Source organism: Anthonomus grandis, chromosome 3 (assembly GCF_022605725.1).
Source record: "Anthonomus grandis grandis chromosome 3, icAntGran1.3, whole genome shotgun sequence".
NCBI lineage: Eukaryota > Metazoa > Arthropoda > Insecta > Coleoptera > Curculionidae > Anthonomus > Anthonomus grandis.
This window is the reverse complement of record NC_065548.1, coordinates 36,551,070-36,568,667: the sequence shown is the minus strand read 5'-3', so window position 1 is coordinate 36,568,667 and position 17,598 is coordinate 36,551,070. Positions and strand designations below refer to the sequence as shown.

At 32.4% G+C, this 17,598-nt stretch overlaps 1 protein-coding gene across 1 annotated transcript; it reads left to right on the top strand.

Annotated features, from left to right (window-relative positions):
- Positions 1 to 9,236: 9,236 nt before the first annotated feature.
- Positions 9,237 to 17,219, top strand: LOC126734475 (MRG/MORF4L-binding protein). Its single transcript, XM_050438127.1, has 3 exons — positions 9,237 to 9,428; positions 9,489 to 9,968; positions 16,853 to 17,219. Exons 1-3 carry the CDS (start codon positions 9,356 to 9,358, stop codon positions 16,945 to 16,947), a joined length of 648 nt encoding a protein of 215 aa, XP_050294084.1. The 5' UTR covers positions 9,237 to 9,355; the 3' UTR covers positions 16,948 to 17,219.
- Positions 17,220 to 17,598: the final 379 nt, after the last annotated feature.

Below are 17,598 nucleotides of genomic sequence, written 5' to 3'. Positions count from 1 at the left end.
CAAAGATGAAATTGGGTTGGCTGCCTGTATTTCGAAATATGTTTTGATTTTTGTTATGTGGTTGGTTTGGCTTAGGGCCACTAGAACAAATGCTCATTGGTTCAGGGGCAGGCAGTGGTTTATTTTGGTTGGGTCCAAATACATTGATCTGATTTGGTCTGGGATAAATTTTAGACGACGGGAAAGGGAATCGTTGAAAATTATTTCCAGGGTTTCGTTGGAAATTATTCCCAAAATAATTTTGCCTAAAAAGGTTAAGATTTCCAGATGGAGGTCTAAAAATATTTGGCCTTGGCATTGGGGTTTGATGATTATTAAAATAAGAAAAAGGTTGGGGTCTAATTTGACTATAATTTGGTTGCGTTCTATTTTGTTGGGGTTGAGATGTATTATTTGATTTAATTTGAGGATTTTGTCTTATGTTGTTTTGAAAATAATGAGTATTATTTTCTTGAGTCACGAATTGTAAGGCTTGAGCTAAATTCAAAGGTCTCATGCATCGAATAGTTGTCCCTAAGGGTTCTTTTAGGCCAGAGAGAAAAGTTTTTAAAGCTAGTTCATTATATAACTGTTTTTTGGTATTTTTTCCTTCAATGCTGTTTTCGTTTATATCAATATGAGAGCATAAAAGATTTAAAATATGAAGAACTCTATCGTAAAATTGGCTAGGTTGTTCATTATTGTTTTGTCTCAACATGACGAGATCCCTATTAAGACATGTTTCGTCTCGTTGATCCGCAAAGTTACGCCTTAAAGTATCTTTCAAATCGTCCCAAGTTGTAACGTTTTGTATATTTATGATAACTTTTGCTTGTCCGGTTAGTTTTCCAATTAAGCAATTTAACAAAAAGATATTTTGAAAATCAGCTGGGTTTGATGCCCTATAAAAATTAGTTATAAGACTTTCACAAGTTGATAGATAGCGATGTAAATCGTTAGGATTTCCGTCGAATGTCGGAACGCAATTAAGATATTCCGGTTTGAATTGACTCATTATTGATGCTTTTGTATTACCGTTATTGGAAAGAAATTTAATTCCTTGAGAAGTCGATGCAGAATAATTGTTATCACTAATTACTACTAAATTATCGATTTCTAATTTAAAATTACTTTCAATAGGATTGAATAATTGATTTTTAGTACTTGAGTCAGCTGAAGGTTCACTTATTTTTAAAACATTTAATTCTTCGATTATATCATCAAGCTCTGACATTAAAACAAGTTTCCAATTCAAATTGCACTTACATTAATATTCCTAGGCTTATTGTTCTGGTCATATTCGGTCCTATAAGGATGATCCTTCCAGAGGCAATGTAGTCCAACTCGAAGCAGCAATCCTTGCGAAATTGCCCTATGTAGTGGCAGTTTCCCAGCAATCCAAAAAGCACTTAACGATTAACCACTTTCCAGATCACAGTTTATACAGCTCACAATGTTCTTAAAAGTCCGATGTACCGTCGAACTTAGCGAATCGTAGATTCGAATCCGTGATTTTAAAAGACTTCTACGATAGAACGACTTTACACGAATACTACCGACTGCGCCAGTTAACTATTCGAATATGCCAAACGCCTTTTTAAAAAAATACAATATTTATTTCGTACAAACTTAGCGTAGCTACAATTTCAACTGACTAACTAAAAATTACAAATGGTGGATATTTATATGAGTAAAAAAGCAAGTTAAGCATAAGCAATGGTCAGCATTCTCCATAAGGGACTGTGACATAACTCGTGTGAGTGAGCGGATTGCCTAGTTTTTGGCGATTTGTAAACGACGCTTGGGTATATCGTCTGGAACAGGCGATGTATCTTTCTCCTTATTTAATACGGGAATAATGTATTACCATCTTTATTTAAAGGTATTTGGTTCAGTTTCTCAAAACCGAATTATTGTGAATTGTCCGTCTGTGTTGTTTATAATAGAATAATATAATGAGTTGTTGACAGAATAGTATATTTTTACTATATAAACCCTTTATAATTACAAACCCTCACAAAATCATCTATATTTTGATTCTTATTGATGGTTGTACCTATTAATGTCGAAGCACTGTACATGGAAGGAAAGTAAAACTCGTAATAGTAAAAATAGAAAGAAAATAAGTGTTTTTAACTGAATTTGTTAAAAAGTTCATGCATCTATTCCAAGTTGATTGAAACTTTGTCTCATTTTAGGTGAGGATTACTTTCTTTCATAAATTTTAACGAAATTCTTAAAGAAGTATCAGAAAAATCACAAATCTAACGCAACTATCCTAAATTCTTACCTATATGTAACTTTCTATTTTGTATTTTTGTAACATAACCTCTCGAAAACTTTAATTGTATTGTTTCTCTACAGTTGGCACAACTAAAATTTATCAGAGTGACCAACATCGAAAGGACACAATCACGTAAAATGGCGGCCCCCTAGTAGTGGTCATTTTACTAGTAGTGATTACTCTCTTTCATAAATTTTAACGAAATTCTTAAAGAAGTATCAGAAAAATCACAGATCTAACGCAACTACCCTAAATTCTTACCTATATGTAACTTTCTATTTTGTATTTTTGTAACATAACCTCTCAAAAACTTTAATTGTTTTGTTACCCTACAGTTGGCACAACTAAAATTTATCAGAGTGACCAACATCGAAAGGACACAATCACGTAAAATGGCGGCCCCCTAGTAGTGGTCATTTACTTTTCATTGAATTGGCAGTCCAGGTATATTTATAATTTCGTGGTCAAATACGACAGTTAAAATGTCATTAACGTCACTATTGTCATATTTGATGTACGTCAAAAATTAGACAATCAGAATCAATCGGCCATCTTGGGTGGCAGACTAGTCCGCCCCACCACATTCAACCTTTATACCGGTGCCGCAACGTTTCTGTCGCAGCAACCAGGTCGCAAGCTGGGGCGTAGCCTTAGTATTAGAAGGAGATTTTGAGTGATTTCGGGGCGTTTTTTTTTCAATTCATAATAGAATTAAAAACTTCCTTTTTTCTGAAAAATGACGAAGAAGTCTGAAGTGGGTCACATATATTGAGAAAAAGGAAATTAAAATCTTTCCTTTCACAGGGGAACCTTTCATTGGGTGTCACTCTTATAGGATATATATTATAAAGACATTATTGAGTATTGGATACCAAAATTAAGCTTTTTCATTTTTTTTGGGAAGCTATTAATAAAAATGTGTAATTAAGTATATTGTTATAATCTGGCAAATTTTTCGCTTATTCAGAAGTAAACACCGCAAAAATAGTGTGAAGCTAGTATCAACCAAAGTCGAGAACGCAACATACGTCCTTTGTTAACAACCTATTTTTAGTCCGTGCCCGCCGTTATTTAATCAATTTAATGTCCGTTTCTCTTGCAATTGTGTAGTAAAGAATTTTAATATTTTTTTTTGTCCAGATATTAACAATGCGTAACTGAATCAATTTATGGCGGTTACAAACCTCTACAAAATAAGGTTCTTTGAGAAAATTTATTAAAAAATTCGAATATTATGAAATGAAAAAGGCTCTCCAAAGATTTAGATAGCCGCTTACATTTTTTTTATAAATCTAAAAATTCTATATTTTTTTACCAGAAAACTTTCGTTTGTAAGGTTTGCAATCATCACAAATTGGTTTAGATATTTATTATATATTATAGAAAAAAGTTATCCAAATCCTTCATGAGTTAAAGCCTTTTTTATTTCTTTAACATTTCACGTTTTAATTAATTAAAACATTTAAGCGAAAGCAGGTCGAAATAAATATGGCGGCGTTGAAATGCGACTTTGCGAGGCTTGCGGATTTCAGCTGAACTCTGGGTATGACGTCAATTTCGACTAATCGAAATTCATTTCAACTTGAAGAAAGTAGTTGAAATTTTCATTTCGGGTCCGATTTATCAAATGGAATTAGCCGGATGTCTATTACTATTGTTTTTGTTTTGACGGTAACAGTGATTTTTTTTTCAAACCTTTCATCCTCGAAATCGATGTTAATTACTAAACTTAAAGGTATTATTGTGGTTAGAGATAAGTATATTTTCTAGGTAACCATAGATTTTAGTTTTGTATTCCTCTCATGTGTTAATAATAAATAAGGTATTGTCTTATAAGTTAATATTTCTCATTTTTAAGTATGTATACCCAAAATGTTTAGAGTAGGTACACCTATCCCATAATTGCCGTGCAATTGCAATAATAAGGTAATAATATAAATATTAAAATAATTCGGCCTATTTTTAGACCATCTTCAGGGCTGGACATGACAACTTATACTCAACAATTAAATAAACAAATAAATTCGAATTACTTAAAACATTAAATAAAAAACATTATAACTTCGATTATCTTATATTGCAAATTTCCAAGGAAGTGTCAATAAATCACACTATAACCTAAAGATGTTACGTCTTACAAAACTTCACTGCTATTTATAACGAAGTTACTATATTTTGAGTCATGCTGGTCAGGTTGTAAATATGACAGTCCGGATTTATTAATTATCTACATAAAACTACCATTCTTTTTTATAAAATAATTATATTATTTGTCATCAAGTCCTTTTCATCAACTGATTCCGGGGTCAAATACGTCTGTGATGAGGTTATTCTTAACCAGTTACACAACTTGTTTTTACAAGAATTTCCACTGTATTCACGTCCAACGGAATAGGTTTGCTGAAGCGAAAACGGCTGGCCAAGATACCAAAGGCGTTTTCAGCTACACGCCTAGCTCAAGATAGTCTGTAATTGAAAATTTTCTCTTCCACAGAGAGACCTCTATGTGAATATGGTTTCAACATATAAGATGTGAGACCTAATTGCATCATCCGCAACGCAAAGTCCTCCTATAGACCAAGTCTAAAAAATTTTTCTCAAGAGCAATTTTCGAGCAATAATTGTAATTTTCTTAAATATATAGGGTGTAGGTACTACTACGGCTATACTGTCGGCCGTATCGTGTCTGTAAAGATTGTTCAAAATCTTTATAGACTTTCGTCTTTTTTGGGACGACCGACAGACGGGAAACTACGCGAGATAGAACTTTTGTCAATATGAACTTTTTTGCTCATTTTGACCCAACGACCTTACGAAGTTTTTGTACGAAGTTCTTACTTACGGAACACTCAGTTTTTTTTAATAAATAAATAAAATAAATTGTACAACGCTTAAAATTATATTTACATTTACAATATGGTGAATAAAATATACATTCGTACAGTTAGAAAATGACTTTCATTTCATTCAATAAGTCATTCGTTAATTGAGCCTGATAAGTGACTGGTCGGCGAAGGTAGCCTTTTTCATATTTTATTTATTTTCCGTCTTGAAGTGTATGTAATTGTTAGAGATGGAAATGCAAAATAAGGACTACGACTTTCCACCTGAGGACACCAAGGACATTCTGTTAGATGAACCGCCAGCAATCACCTCTCCTAACACTCTAAGCCCTTCAGAAAGAAATATGTTATCAACGCCTTCAGCATCAGGTAATAAAGAAGAAAGAAGATCTCCTGAAAAAATGCTACTCCCATCTCGTGACTTGAAGCAAATTAAAACAACTTCTGGTAGTAAAAAACCTCAAACACGTTTTGAAAAGTTAGTGGATAAGTTGTATGATATAGGTAAATTAGCTACTAAAAATGAAGACCAATTTGACATATACGGGAAGTATATAGCTAGCCAATTAGGGAGATGCCACTAAGAAGTTTCATCACTTTACAAAGTAAAATTAACACCCTCGTCACAACAGAATTATCAAGCACTTACTCTGTTTGGATACTGAGCACGGACTGTCTTCCATGCAGCGCTCGCAATCACCATACAGCAGCGTTAGCTCTTATTTGACCCCGGCTAATCTACTTCTCAGATGTCACTGTACAGCGGTAGCACTTATTCGACCCCGTCTGATCTAGATTCCCAAATGTTGCCATACAGTCACATCAGCTCTGACCAAACACCAGGTCTACCCCACCAAGACAATTGGAGGTTTGGACATTTTATCACAGCCCATAGTTGAAATGTGTGATGCGGGAACCCACGCCGATTCAAATAACTTTAAATAACTGACTGTCTAGAAACTAAAATATTTGTATAATATAAATATAAAAATGTGCTAATAAATTCTTCTGCTAGGCCTCTTTTACTCTTCTTTTAAGAAAAAATTCAATTATTTACTATTTGATAGGCTAACTACAAATACAAACAGGGGGTAAATAATGTACCTACTTCTGGAACGAACACTGAAATTGAGTTATGAGGCACTCTAAACAGATAGGCCAAAGACTTGTAACTGTCTCTAGTTGCTAGATAACGTAAAGTTATTTCTAGTTTTGTTTTACTTGGAATAGCCTGACGGAATGTGGTGTCTTTTCTCTGGATAAGCGGAGTGACTAACTCTAATAGGCTTTAAATTTAGGAACTGACATTCTTAAAATGTTTGTATAAGATAATGGATCTTTCAATTCTAGTTGCTTAAAAAGTCTTGCTGATGCCCCCAGATCGTTTCTTCTTAATATCCAGGATCTAACCCACCATCGCCTTTTCTTCCGTTTCAACATCTATTCAAAAAAAAAAAAAAAAAAGTAATGGTGAGTTGCCACGATGTGCTCGTGGCAACTCACCATTACTTCTTTTTTTTTTTTTTTTTTGACATGAAGACAGCGGACTGTGGGTATGTACCGTTTTCAACTGTCAGTACAGGATTGTACTGTGCTGATTTTACTGTAATTTGTCGTTCCGATTTTACACAGCGTGCTATTTTGCTCCAAAAAAGGAACAGTTTTCAGCACTGTTTTCACAACCACAACATAACCTATAAAACCTAACCTATAAAACTTTCGAACAAACATATTTCCTGTGAGAAAGTAAAATACACATGTACTTTTGTGCCTTTTTTTATTTCTGCAGTGCAGTATGTGCACAATTACGAGTTTTCTAAACAATTTAAAGGGCTAACTTGTACCTAGGTACCTGAAATGCATCCTAAATTCCTCTTCGGAATATAGGTTTATCACGTTTTCCAAATAATTTGGAACGTGAAAGCGGGCCTGTCCTTAAGCCTGTAATTGGCCAATATAAAAGTCTTCTTGGTCCAGTTCATCTTCCTCATCATCAGTTAATAATAAAACGGAAACGGTGTTTGCCACTATCATGGCTGCTACATTATTGGGGTTCATAGCCATAGCTTTTATTTTGAACAATTTATGTTTTGAACTTGGAAAATAATTCCCACAGCGTAAACATGAAGATTCAAGAAATCAACATCAACAACACTTCTGACAGTTTTGACATTCCCCCACTATTTTACTGTACCTACAGTAGCTTTTATCCGCAGTCAATCCAGTAAAGATTAATGACGTCACTGACGCATTTATGACGTCATTCAGTACTGAATCAGTAAACTGCGCTGGGATTCTAAAATCACGACTCGACACGATTACTCGATATGACTGATTCTAAATAAAATTTTCAATCGTGAGTGTCTTGCGGATTGCCTATTTTTTAACGATTTGTCGACGACACGCTTAGGTATATCGTATACACCAGACGATATAGCTTCTTCCTTTTTTAATACGTGCATAATGTAACAGCATCCTTTTTTAAACGTATTTGTTTCATTTATTGTTTACCAATAGTCATACCAGGCATATTATCTATGATACCAGGTTTTCATTAGTATATCAAGAAGCTTTCTTAAACACAACAACTAATAAATTTAATTCGAACCTATTTTCCACAACCTTCTGTTAATAATAGAGGCAGTTTGTGGACATTCAGTTTTTGTACATTCATTAATTTTTCAAATATAAGAGATTAGTGAAATTATTAAATTAACATTTATAGAGAGATCCAATTTCCCTGGCGTTCTAGGTCCTATTGATTGCACACATGTTGCCATATTAAAACCAAAAGTGGATAAACACAACAAGTTTTTGTGATTTTCCATGAATTCAATTATGATTTTCCAATGGATAGTAGTGGTTTTAAACGACAATTTTTTTATTTTAAAGAAATAATATGGCGTATATTTAAATAAAAACAAACGGAGGCGAAAAAAATTAACAAAATAAATATAAATTCTTAGTGTTTACCAATAGAAAAGACAATTGACGTTTCCATCTGTCAAATATTAGGGAAAATAACAAATATATACCAAGAAACCTAAATCAAATCGAATAAAACGAGTTTAGCCGACGATTTAAATTTAGAATCACCCTTGTCGTCACGACCGAGTCGCGATCGAATTCGAAGTCGTGATCGTATCGAGATCGAGTCGTGATTTTAGAATCCCAGCCCTGAAATAAATATCGGAACGACGTTCAGTAAATTCAGTACTGACAGTTGATAACGGTATATACCACGAACTTAAAAATATACCTGGACTGCTAATGCATATGGCCGCGATACCCAAAAATGACCACTGCATGGTGGCCGCCATTTTTATAGTGGTTGTGTCCTTTTGATGTTGGTCACTCTGAAAATGTTTTATGTTGCCAACAAAAAATATATTAAATAACGGTAATGAAGTTGACATTTGACGTGTGAGTATAGCGGATTGCCTAGTTTTTGACGATTTGTAAACGACGCTAGGGTATATCGTCTGGAACAGGCTATATAAACCCTTTATAATTACAAACCCTCATAAAATCATCTATATTTTGATTCTTATATATGGTTGTACCTATTAATGTGGATGTGGAAACACTGTACATGGAAGGAAAGTAAAACTTAAAAAAGTAATAGTAAAATAGAAAGAAAATAAGTGTTTTTAACTGAATTTGTTAAGTAAATACAAGCAAAAAGTTAAATGAATATCAGGATTTTCATGGTATTAGGATTTATAAGATTCAAGATTATCAGAATGATAAAACAAATATTTTAAAGTGCACGCATCTATTCTAAGTTGATTGAAACTTTGTCTCATTCTAGGTGAGGATTACTTTCTTTCATAAATTTTAATGAAATTCTTAAAGAAGTACCAGAAAAATCACAGATCTAACTCAACTATCTTAAATTCTTACCAAATAATAACTTTCTATTTTGTATTTTTGTAAACATAACCTCTCAAGAACTTTAGATGTTTTGTTTCCCTACAGTTGGCACAATTAAAATTTGTCAGAGTGACCAACATCGAAAGGACACAATCACGCACAATGGCGGCCCCCTAGTAGTGGTCATTTACTTTTCATTGAATTGGCAGTCCATGTATAGTTATAAGTTCGTGGTATATACCCTGTATTCATGACAGTGTCAAAGTCAATGTCAATGACGACTGATCTTTGTTGACAAAAATAGTTTAGCTTACAATTTTCCGGTCGAAGAATGGTTTCGATTTTAAAATCTCTTATAAAATAATTTTGTCCGAAAATGGAGGATATTGAATGGACCGTCGTGAATGAAGGACAACTTTTAGACGCGATGGTGGGGCACAAGCCTGTAGGTACGCATGTTAAGCAAAACTCTAGTTGCCAAGTATAAAAATAATAAAAACTTCTTGAAGGTATCAACAAATATTTCCAAATGGCCCTAATATGCGACAAGTTCGCCAACAACCTTTGCAAAGATGTTGATCCAGAAAAAATCTGGGAGCATTTACAAACAATGTACAACCTAGAGGCTCTGGATGAGAATGAATCAATACCCTTTCCAAACCATGAAAAAGAATTTTCACTTCCAGATTCTGAATTTGGAGAGTTATTGAAAAAAGTCGTTGAGGAAACTTTTGTAGAACCTTCTAAAGGAGGCAAAGAACTAAAAAATGAGGATGTCAAGTCCCCAAATAAACCTATCAAGGAGGCAACTCCTAGAAGGGATAGTAAGGAGGGAAAAGATAATACTAAAGCTACTCCTGCCAAAAAAGAAGTTAAGAAAGAGCCTGAGAAGAGTGTGAAGCAGGGTGCAAAGGGGCGCAGTGCCACACCAAAGGAAGATAAAAAATTCAAAGGAGATGACACACCCAAACCTGCCAAGAGAACTAGGGGTAAGTTCCTAAGTATAATAAGTTCCTAAAAATGATCTAATTACTGATATAAAAACTATAAAAAAAAGGAAAGTGTTAATACAATTTTTTCCTGCAACCCTTTCTTGTGGAGTTACAAGCCATTTAGATGCCGCTACAGATCATGTTTTTTTTTAATGCTTTGTATGATTTCATGTAATTTTAGTATGATGACTAGCAGAAATGCCTTTTTAAATGAAACTTATTAGGGATATATCTGTATAATTTTGCTTTTCAGACATGTACTTACTACCTCTAACATATTCTTACTATTTCTTTTAATGCCTCTGTAACAAAAGTAAAAAACATGGTTCTTTTAACCAGCTAAAAACAGCTCATTTTTATTTTAATGAAAATATTATTTTTTTTTTAATTTTTTAAAACATATTTATCCACACACTTAAAACAGGATAAAATTTGCTTAGTAGGAATTTAAGAATAAATACAATAATTATAAAATATAGGTATATTAACATTTAATTAAAGGAAAAAGATATTGACAAAAAATAATTGTGATAGAAGTTACAAAAAACAGGTATAAATACAATTTATTCAAATTGAAAACATGCTTTATTATCATAAATACATGGTATTTGTTGATAATGCTACTTATAATATATGTAGAACATGAAAATAAATTGACATATTACTAACACATTTAAAAAAAAAACACAATACTGTGTTCAACATGACAATAATAACACAAAATTTAATTAATTCAAGACGAAATGAGTTAAAATTTTTGAAGTATAACATCACAAAAATAATATAAAATATAACATGACAAAAAATCAAATCCTTAAATCTTTATTAAAAACTAATTATGTCCTATGGATTTATTTCCAATTATCTTCAAAAAACTCTGTTAGGCTGTAAAAATACTTGCTTTTAAGCAGTTCCATTAAGGACTTTTTAAAGAAAGGAGAACTTTTAGAGGCTTTGATGCAATTTGGAAGATGGTTAAAAATGTTTATGCTCAAGTATATAAGTCATGTTAGTTCACTTTTCGGGATGGGCATTACAATATTGCAATTTTGTCTGGTATTGTAATGTTTTGAGAAGCCACTAGTTAGAAGATATGATTTATATTTTTTATATATTAGGCAAGCAGACAACACAATAAACAAGGAACACAAGGTAAGTATCTTTAAATCTTTAAGTAGGGGTCTACATGAGTTCTGTAGAGATTTATGACACATATATCTAATGGCTCTTTTTTACAAAACAAACACAGAGTTAAAAAGCCCTTGACTCTAGCAACCTCAAAATGCTATTCCGTAAGGTGACTTTCAATAAAAGAAAAGTAGACCACTTTTGCAGATTCTAATCCCACTTCATTTGAAATCACTCTAACAGCCTAACATGCTCTAGTCAGTTTTTGCCTCAATGCTGATATATGGTGACAAAACTTCAGTTTAACATCAATAACAATTCCAAGAAATCTGTTGAAATTATTCGTTTCCAATTCTTTGTTGTGAATCATTAACTGGTCTGAACATACAAACTTAAAACTTAACAATTTAGTCTTATCTATATTTAAAGACAACAGATTAGCATCACACCACTGTTTAACCATTAATAAATCTTCAGAAATTGTTTTTGTTAATGTGCTTTTATTATTGTCTGCCCATAAGATGGTGGTGTCATCTGCAAAAATAGTGAAGAATCTTCTTATCTAGAGACGCTAGCATAAAGAAACCAGCAGTCGCACTTCAATAAAAATACATTGGCTTGAATAAGCGAGTTCGGTGCATGTGTACTAACGCAGGCGAGGCATTTTTGCTTATAGTAGGGATGCCGCTGACACTCGCTACGGTCCACGCGGCTTTTGCCTTGGCTAGAGCCGGACTTAAACATTTTTTTAGATGTTATTATCTTGTAAAATAAAAATACCTACATAGTACAAATATTGATTTTTTAATATAAATAAAGTTCATACATTAACAAAATATTTAAACAAAAATAAACATCGCATTTCTACATCTAACAACGACGATATAGAAGAATACGTGCAGGAAGTTAATTAGGTATGAACCATAACTTTAAGAGACCATTCTTTGAGTAATTTTAGATCAAAAAGTTCATATAAACATATGTCCAGAAATTCTTCGTTCTCAATATACAGGGTGTTAAAATTTAACAACAACTAAAATATATGCCACTGATTTTTGTGCAATTTTTATTATGTTCTGTGGATTATACAAATAAAACTTTTCTGTCTCTTGAATTTTTTTTGTATCTTGCTTAGTTAATAATAAATTCCAAATGAAACTTTTCCCCAAATTCCTTGTGTGATCCAGGGATATGCAATTAACTAGACTTTTTTTCTCAAAAAATAAGCGAGATACGAAAAAGTTGTATTTTTATTTGAGTAAATCAAATAAGATATTAAAAATGGCACAAAATTCAGGTGCCCCAATTTTTTTGCCACAAATATTTCTTCAGGTCCCGTTCGAGATTACACTGAACCTAATAAATTTAATCATGTTAGGGGTAAATTAGCTCCTTAATGTTATAAATAACACCGCCAGAGAACTTGCGGACCTATGTTCATACGAACTTTTTGTCTTAAAATTACTCAAACAATCGCCTGTTAAATAATTTATGGTACATACTTAATTAACACCCTGTATACTAACGCTTTTAGATTAACATCTGACTACATAGTAGTTTAAGGATAACTAATTATACAAATAAAGTAATATTTCAAAACAAATAGAAGCTCTTAGGCCAATAAATAAAGACAAATAGTTGGCAACAATTCAAAACAATTCTAACATCTGCGAATTTTTGTTATATTATTAAGTACCAACTAAAGTAAAAGTATACAATTTTGCAACTCTTTTAAATATGGCAACACTGTTAAAATGGCAGAAATATAAATAATGTCCTTAAAAATCCAAAAAAAAAAAATATTTTTTTTTTATTTGCAGCTATTAAAAACTTTGGCAAAGTCAATTATTTTGCTTCATTAATAATTTTTGACATACCCCTCTTTTAATACAAAAGTTTTTATAAAAAACGCTACGCTTTGTAAAAACGCTATCAAAATAGTCACTAAGTACGGCGCTGAACTAGGCGATACACCTATGAACACAGTTCGATAAACAGTGAGCTCGGCATCCGGAGAACATGGCTGCGGCATGGCTAAGGATGCTATTAGTTCGCTTACATTTTCGAGCGGAGTGAGACTGCTGGTTTCTTTATGCTGTGGTAGTGGTACTCTCTAACTCGAAAAACATAGAAATAGACAAGAAAAAATATAGAAAGAAAATACGTTTCTATGCGCGATTAGCACTCACTAACCTTTTCTCTATGTCACTCGGCATCGTTCAGCTTTAGACATTCTTATACTACCCAATCTACAAACATTAACCTATTTTTATAGCTAATGGGATTTTTCACAGCCTTTCTTCGATCTTTTAAGTATGCTTTGTTATTGTTTCTGTTTTCATCCTATATCCATAAGGGATGCCGATAAGGGAAAAGTTTTCTTATAGATTTTTGAAGTAATTTTAGGTATCAATAAGACAGCGAATTTTATGATGGATCCTCCTTATTTTATCTTATCTCTTTCCTAGTGTGTATTTATAATAGCTTAATATATTTTCTTTTTTTTATTTAAATATATTTACTATTAAATTTGTGTTTTAATATTTGTCTTAAAATATAGATTTAAGATAATATTATTAATTTTGCCTTAGAAATGAAAGAGAAAGAACAAACGATTGAATTAAGGATAAAAGGATTATATATATATAGTATTTTCAAAATTTGTGAAGAGTAACAAAACCCATTTTATTCCCTTCTGTGGAATCACTGGGAATTTCCCAATTTCGGGGCGTAAATAAGCGTGGATAAACTATATGACCTTATAAACTTAATGATCATTTTAAACCTGAAAAAAGTAGTTAACAAATTATACTTCACTCAAAGATATACCGTTGATCTTTATCTGTTGTAACCAAGTGATTTAAGTAAGTTATTTTTTTGTGGACTCTTATGGTTTAACATTTATCATACTATTTTTTATTTAATTAGTAAGTTTTATTTAGAATCACTTTCAAGCCGACCCTTTATCACTTCTTAAAAACGTTGGTCCTTGCACAATGGGTCTTAATGGTCTAATATGAGAATATAAAAATTCATTGATTTTCAAATTTGCTACAAAAACATCCCCACAACAAAGATAAATACATCTTTTTTTCAATGTACTAAAAAGAGACGAAAGTAATAGCAAGACCATACAACCTCTTCCTATATTTCTATCCCGAACTCTACCCGATCGAAGCCAGTTGAGATTGAGAGTAGAGTTTAGACTTTTTCTATAATAAAAATAAATTTTCTTTCTATCGAGTTAGAGAGTTCGCTTGCAGGTCATTATTATATAATAGAAATAAAATAGGACTGAGAACCAAACCCTGAGGAACTTCATGGCTCAGTACACAAAGTTCAGACAAAGTGCCACTTGACTGAACAGACTGTTTTCTAACAAAAAAGATTTAAACCATTCTAGAGCAACTCCCCTAAACCCATATCTAGAAAGCTTACCAAGCACTATTCCAGGAATGTTGACACGGTGACACGCTTTAGAGAAATGACAGAATACCCCTGCAGCAAACTGAGCATCATTCAAGCTCAAGTATAATTTTTCCAGGAATACAAACATTGCATCACTCGTGCTCGTGCGCTCTCAAAAACCAATTTGACATTCACCTAATATGTTTTTTTAGTTAAGAACCTACTATTCTTACTTTGACCAGTTTCTTAATAACTTTAGACAGGCAGGGCAAAAATTAAATTGGTCTGTAATTTATAGGGTCATTTGGTTCTTCACCTTTAAAGAGAGGTTTTACAAGGGAAACCTTAAGATTACTTGGAAATGTTGCAGTATCAAAAGAAACATTTATAGCATGAACCATTGGGTCTAGAGCTTTATCAGGTAAACTCTGCAAAACTCTGATAACAGTCCATCAATTCCAGATGTTTTTTTATTTTTTCTTTCATTTAACAGTATTTTCCAAGAAATAGTCCATCTTTTCTCAAAGAGACCGGTTTACGTTAAATAGTAAAGAAAACAAACTCCAAGTCCTATGTCTGTAATCATCTCATATTTATTAAGTTAAAGTCAGAGGATTACATGTGTTTCACCCATACTAGGCATCATCAGATAAAGAGGAATCGAGCCCTTGGGTTCAATTCCAAAACTCTGCGAATCTTTCTTATTAACAGTTTTTTTATTTCATATAGATCAGTATGTGTCAAATAAAATGATTGTTGTATAGAGATATTATGAGTATACAATCGGAATAGGGGATCTATTTGAGGATTTATTTGATTTTTAAGTCTTGCTGCTATTGATTAGTAGAATTGATTAATATTATCTGCATTGATAGGACATTCACCTGACTTTGAGGAATTACCCCTTAGTTCATTAATAATACTCAAGTTTTCCTTTGCTTTATTGTGTGCTTTGTGGACTCTAATTACATAATAAAGTTGCTTAGAATTTTATATTATTTTCCTATAAATCCTTCTGTATGTATTAAAATAAGTATGAAACCAGGGATTAGTGGTCTATTTTCTTAAAGTGTGTAGAAATCTTAAATTAGCTGAGGTTTTAAGACCATGTGTTTCTTAGGCTTTATTTTTATCTTTTTCGTGGGAAAAATCGTATTGAAAATGCTCAAAACAAAGTCACTAAAGGGGGTAAGAGGAACAAGAGACGATACAGCACCGTTTAATCAGTATTATTGCATACACTTCTAAAGCGTCTAAAATTTGCATTGCTGTAAAGAAACAAACTGCCCATAGTTCCATGGCAATGCTAATTCTAGCCTTTCAGTGTTCTAAGATTTCTTGTGTCGATGGAATCAACAATGTGATCGAGCGGCATTGCGATGTTGTTGCATTTTTCTCAAATATATGTAACATTTTACTTTGAATATTGACTTCTTTATAGATTATCTTATCAGATGTTATTAAAGAAAATGCTTTCTATTTTATTAAAGAGGAGCACTAGTATTGTTTTGTGCCTGTCAAAATAAGTGACAAATTTTTATGATATTATAAAGTATTTTTTTGCCATTTCTACATAAGCATTTTGCATTATTGCATCAGAGATGTTGCAAGCAAGCAAACTGCCCATAGTTCCACGGCAATGCAAATTCTAGCCTTTCAATATTCTAATATTCCATTTTGATGAAAGGAACGACGTAAAAATCATTTGGTAGATGATTGTAGATCTCATAAACAATTGACCTTTTTACCAATGATAAATGAAGTGTGGGTAATTGTAATTTTGAGGCATTTCGAGACGTTGTTAGACTGAAACCTGTGTCAATATTTATGGATACATGTAGAGGTTTCAAGAACAATTAATCCATCCATATAGCTTTTTATGGCTTACACTATTCCCTTCTGGCTGCGCCACAAGTGTATCTTATTAGCTCTCTTTTGCAACATTAAAAGTGACTCCATGAGGCTCTGATTAGAGAATCCCCACAAACAAAGACCATATCTCAACCTTGACTTTATTAAGGCATAGTATACTGGTTTTGCCATTACATATCCTAACTCAATGGCTGTAATTCTGACATCTTATAATATGAGATGTAAAGCTCAATTCAGTGTCCACCATAACTTCCAAGAATTTGGTCTCAGATTCGACTTTTATTATTTAAACTATTAAACTATTTTAACTATTTAACTTTTAAAATTTTAACTATTTAACTTTTAAATATTTTAAGATTCCAAATTTTTTAAAATATTTTTCAATGAACGATTAGATATTTATGCTAATTTAGAGGTTGTTTAAGAATATTAAATTGCTTAAATGCTTTCACGATTTTTTTTTTAATTTTTAGGCAGCCTAAAAACTAGTAATGACGATTCAGGATCAAGTGGGAAATCTAGTCCTGTGACTGTGACACCTACAGGAGGGAAAAGAAGACGAATATAAGTAATGACAACATTCCATTTGTTTGTCTTAAAATAAATAGTTTAGGGGCCAACAAAAGTATACAGGTAATAAGAAAGAAATACAGGGTAGTATTTCATGTTGTTTGATTGTCAAGAAAACTATATTGTAAGTGATAAAATCCCCTAATTGTTTAAACTCTGTTTTATATGATTTCTGATTATTTCTAGTAGTTGTTGTTAGCTACTATAGCAAAATATTGATTTGTTTATTTGGAAGATTTTTTGTATAAAATTAAACTTAAGTTAATTATGGATTGCTTTTTCTTGCCATTGATACCACGTTCTTTAGTTTTGTATCTTTTGATCCGCTCATCAAATGAATCGTTACATCTGGCTGTTTGGTTTTTGCAATGCGTTACTTACTTTGCTTTTTTAAGGAGTTTGAAAATTTTTTTGAACTGATTGCTCTTTCCAAAATTAGGCTGGAGTCTAGTTTAAAGGCGTGTAAAATATTCTAAGACAATTTTGCCAAGATCACGTAATATGGTGCATCAGTCAAGGGTGTAGCGAAAGGAGGGTGTGACGCACCCCAAACAGTTGGCGAATATCAGATATTCTATCGGGCAATTAGCATACAAAATCGTTGATATGACATGGATTTGAGAATTTTGAATTACATTTTACTACTTTT

Excerpts from the sequence above, each read along its gene's own strand:
- LOC126734475 (XM_050438127.1), top strand. The coding sequence starts at position 9,356 with ATGGAGGATATTGAATGGACCGTCGTGAATGAAGGACAACTTTTAGAC. Across the intron at positions 9,429-9,488 it reads GGTGGGGCACAAGCCTGTAG|GTATCAACAAATATTTCCAA; the intron begins GTACGCATGTTA and ends AACTTCTTGAAG. Across the intron at positions 9,969-16,852 it reads ACCTGCCAAGAGAACTAGGG|GCAGCCTAAAAACTAGTAAT; the intron begins GTAAGTTCCTAA and ends TTTAATTTTTAG.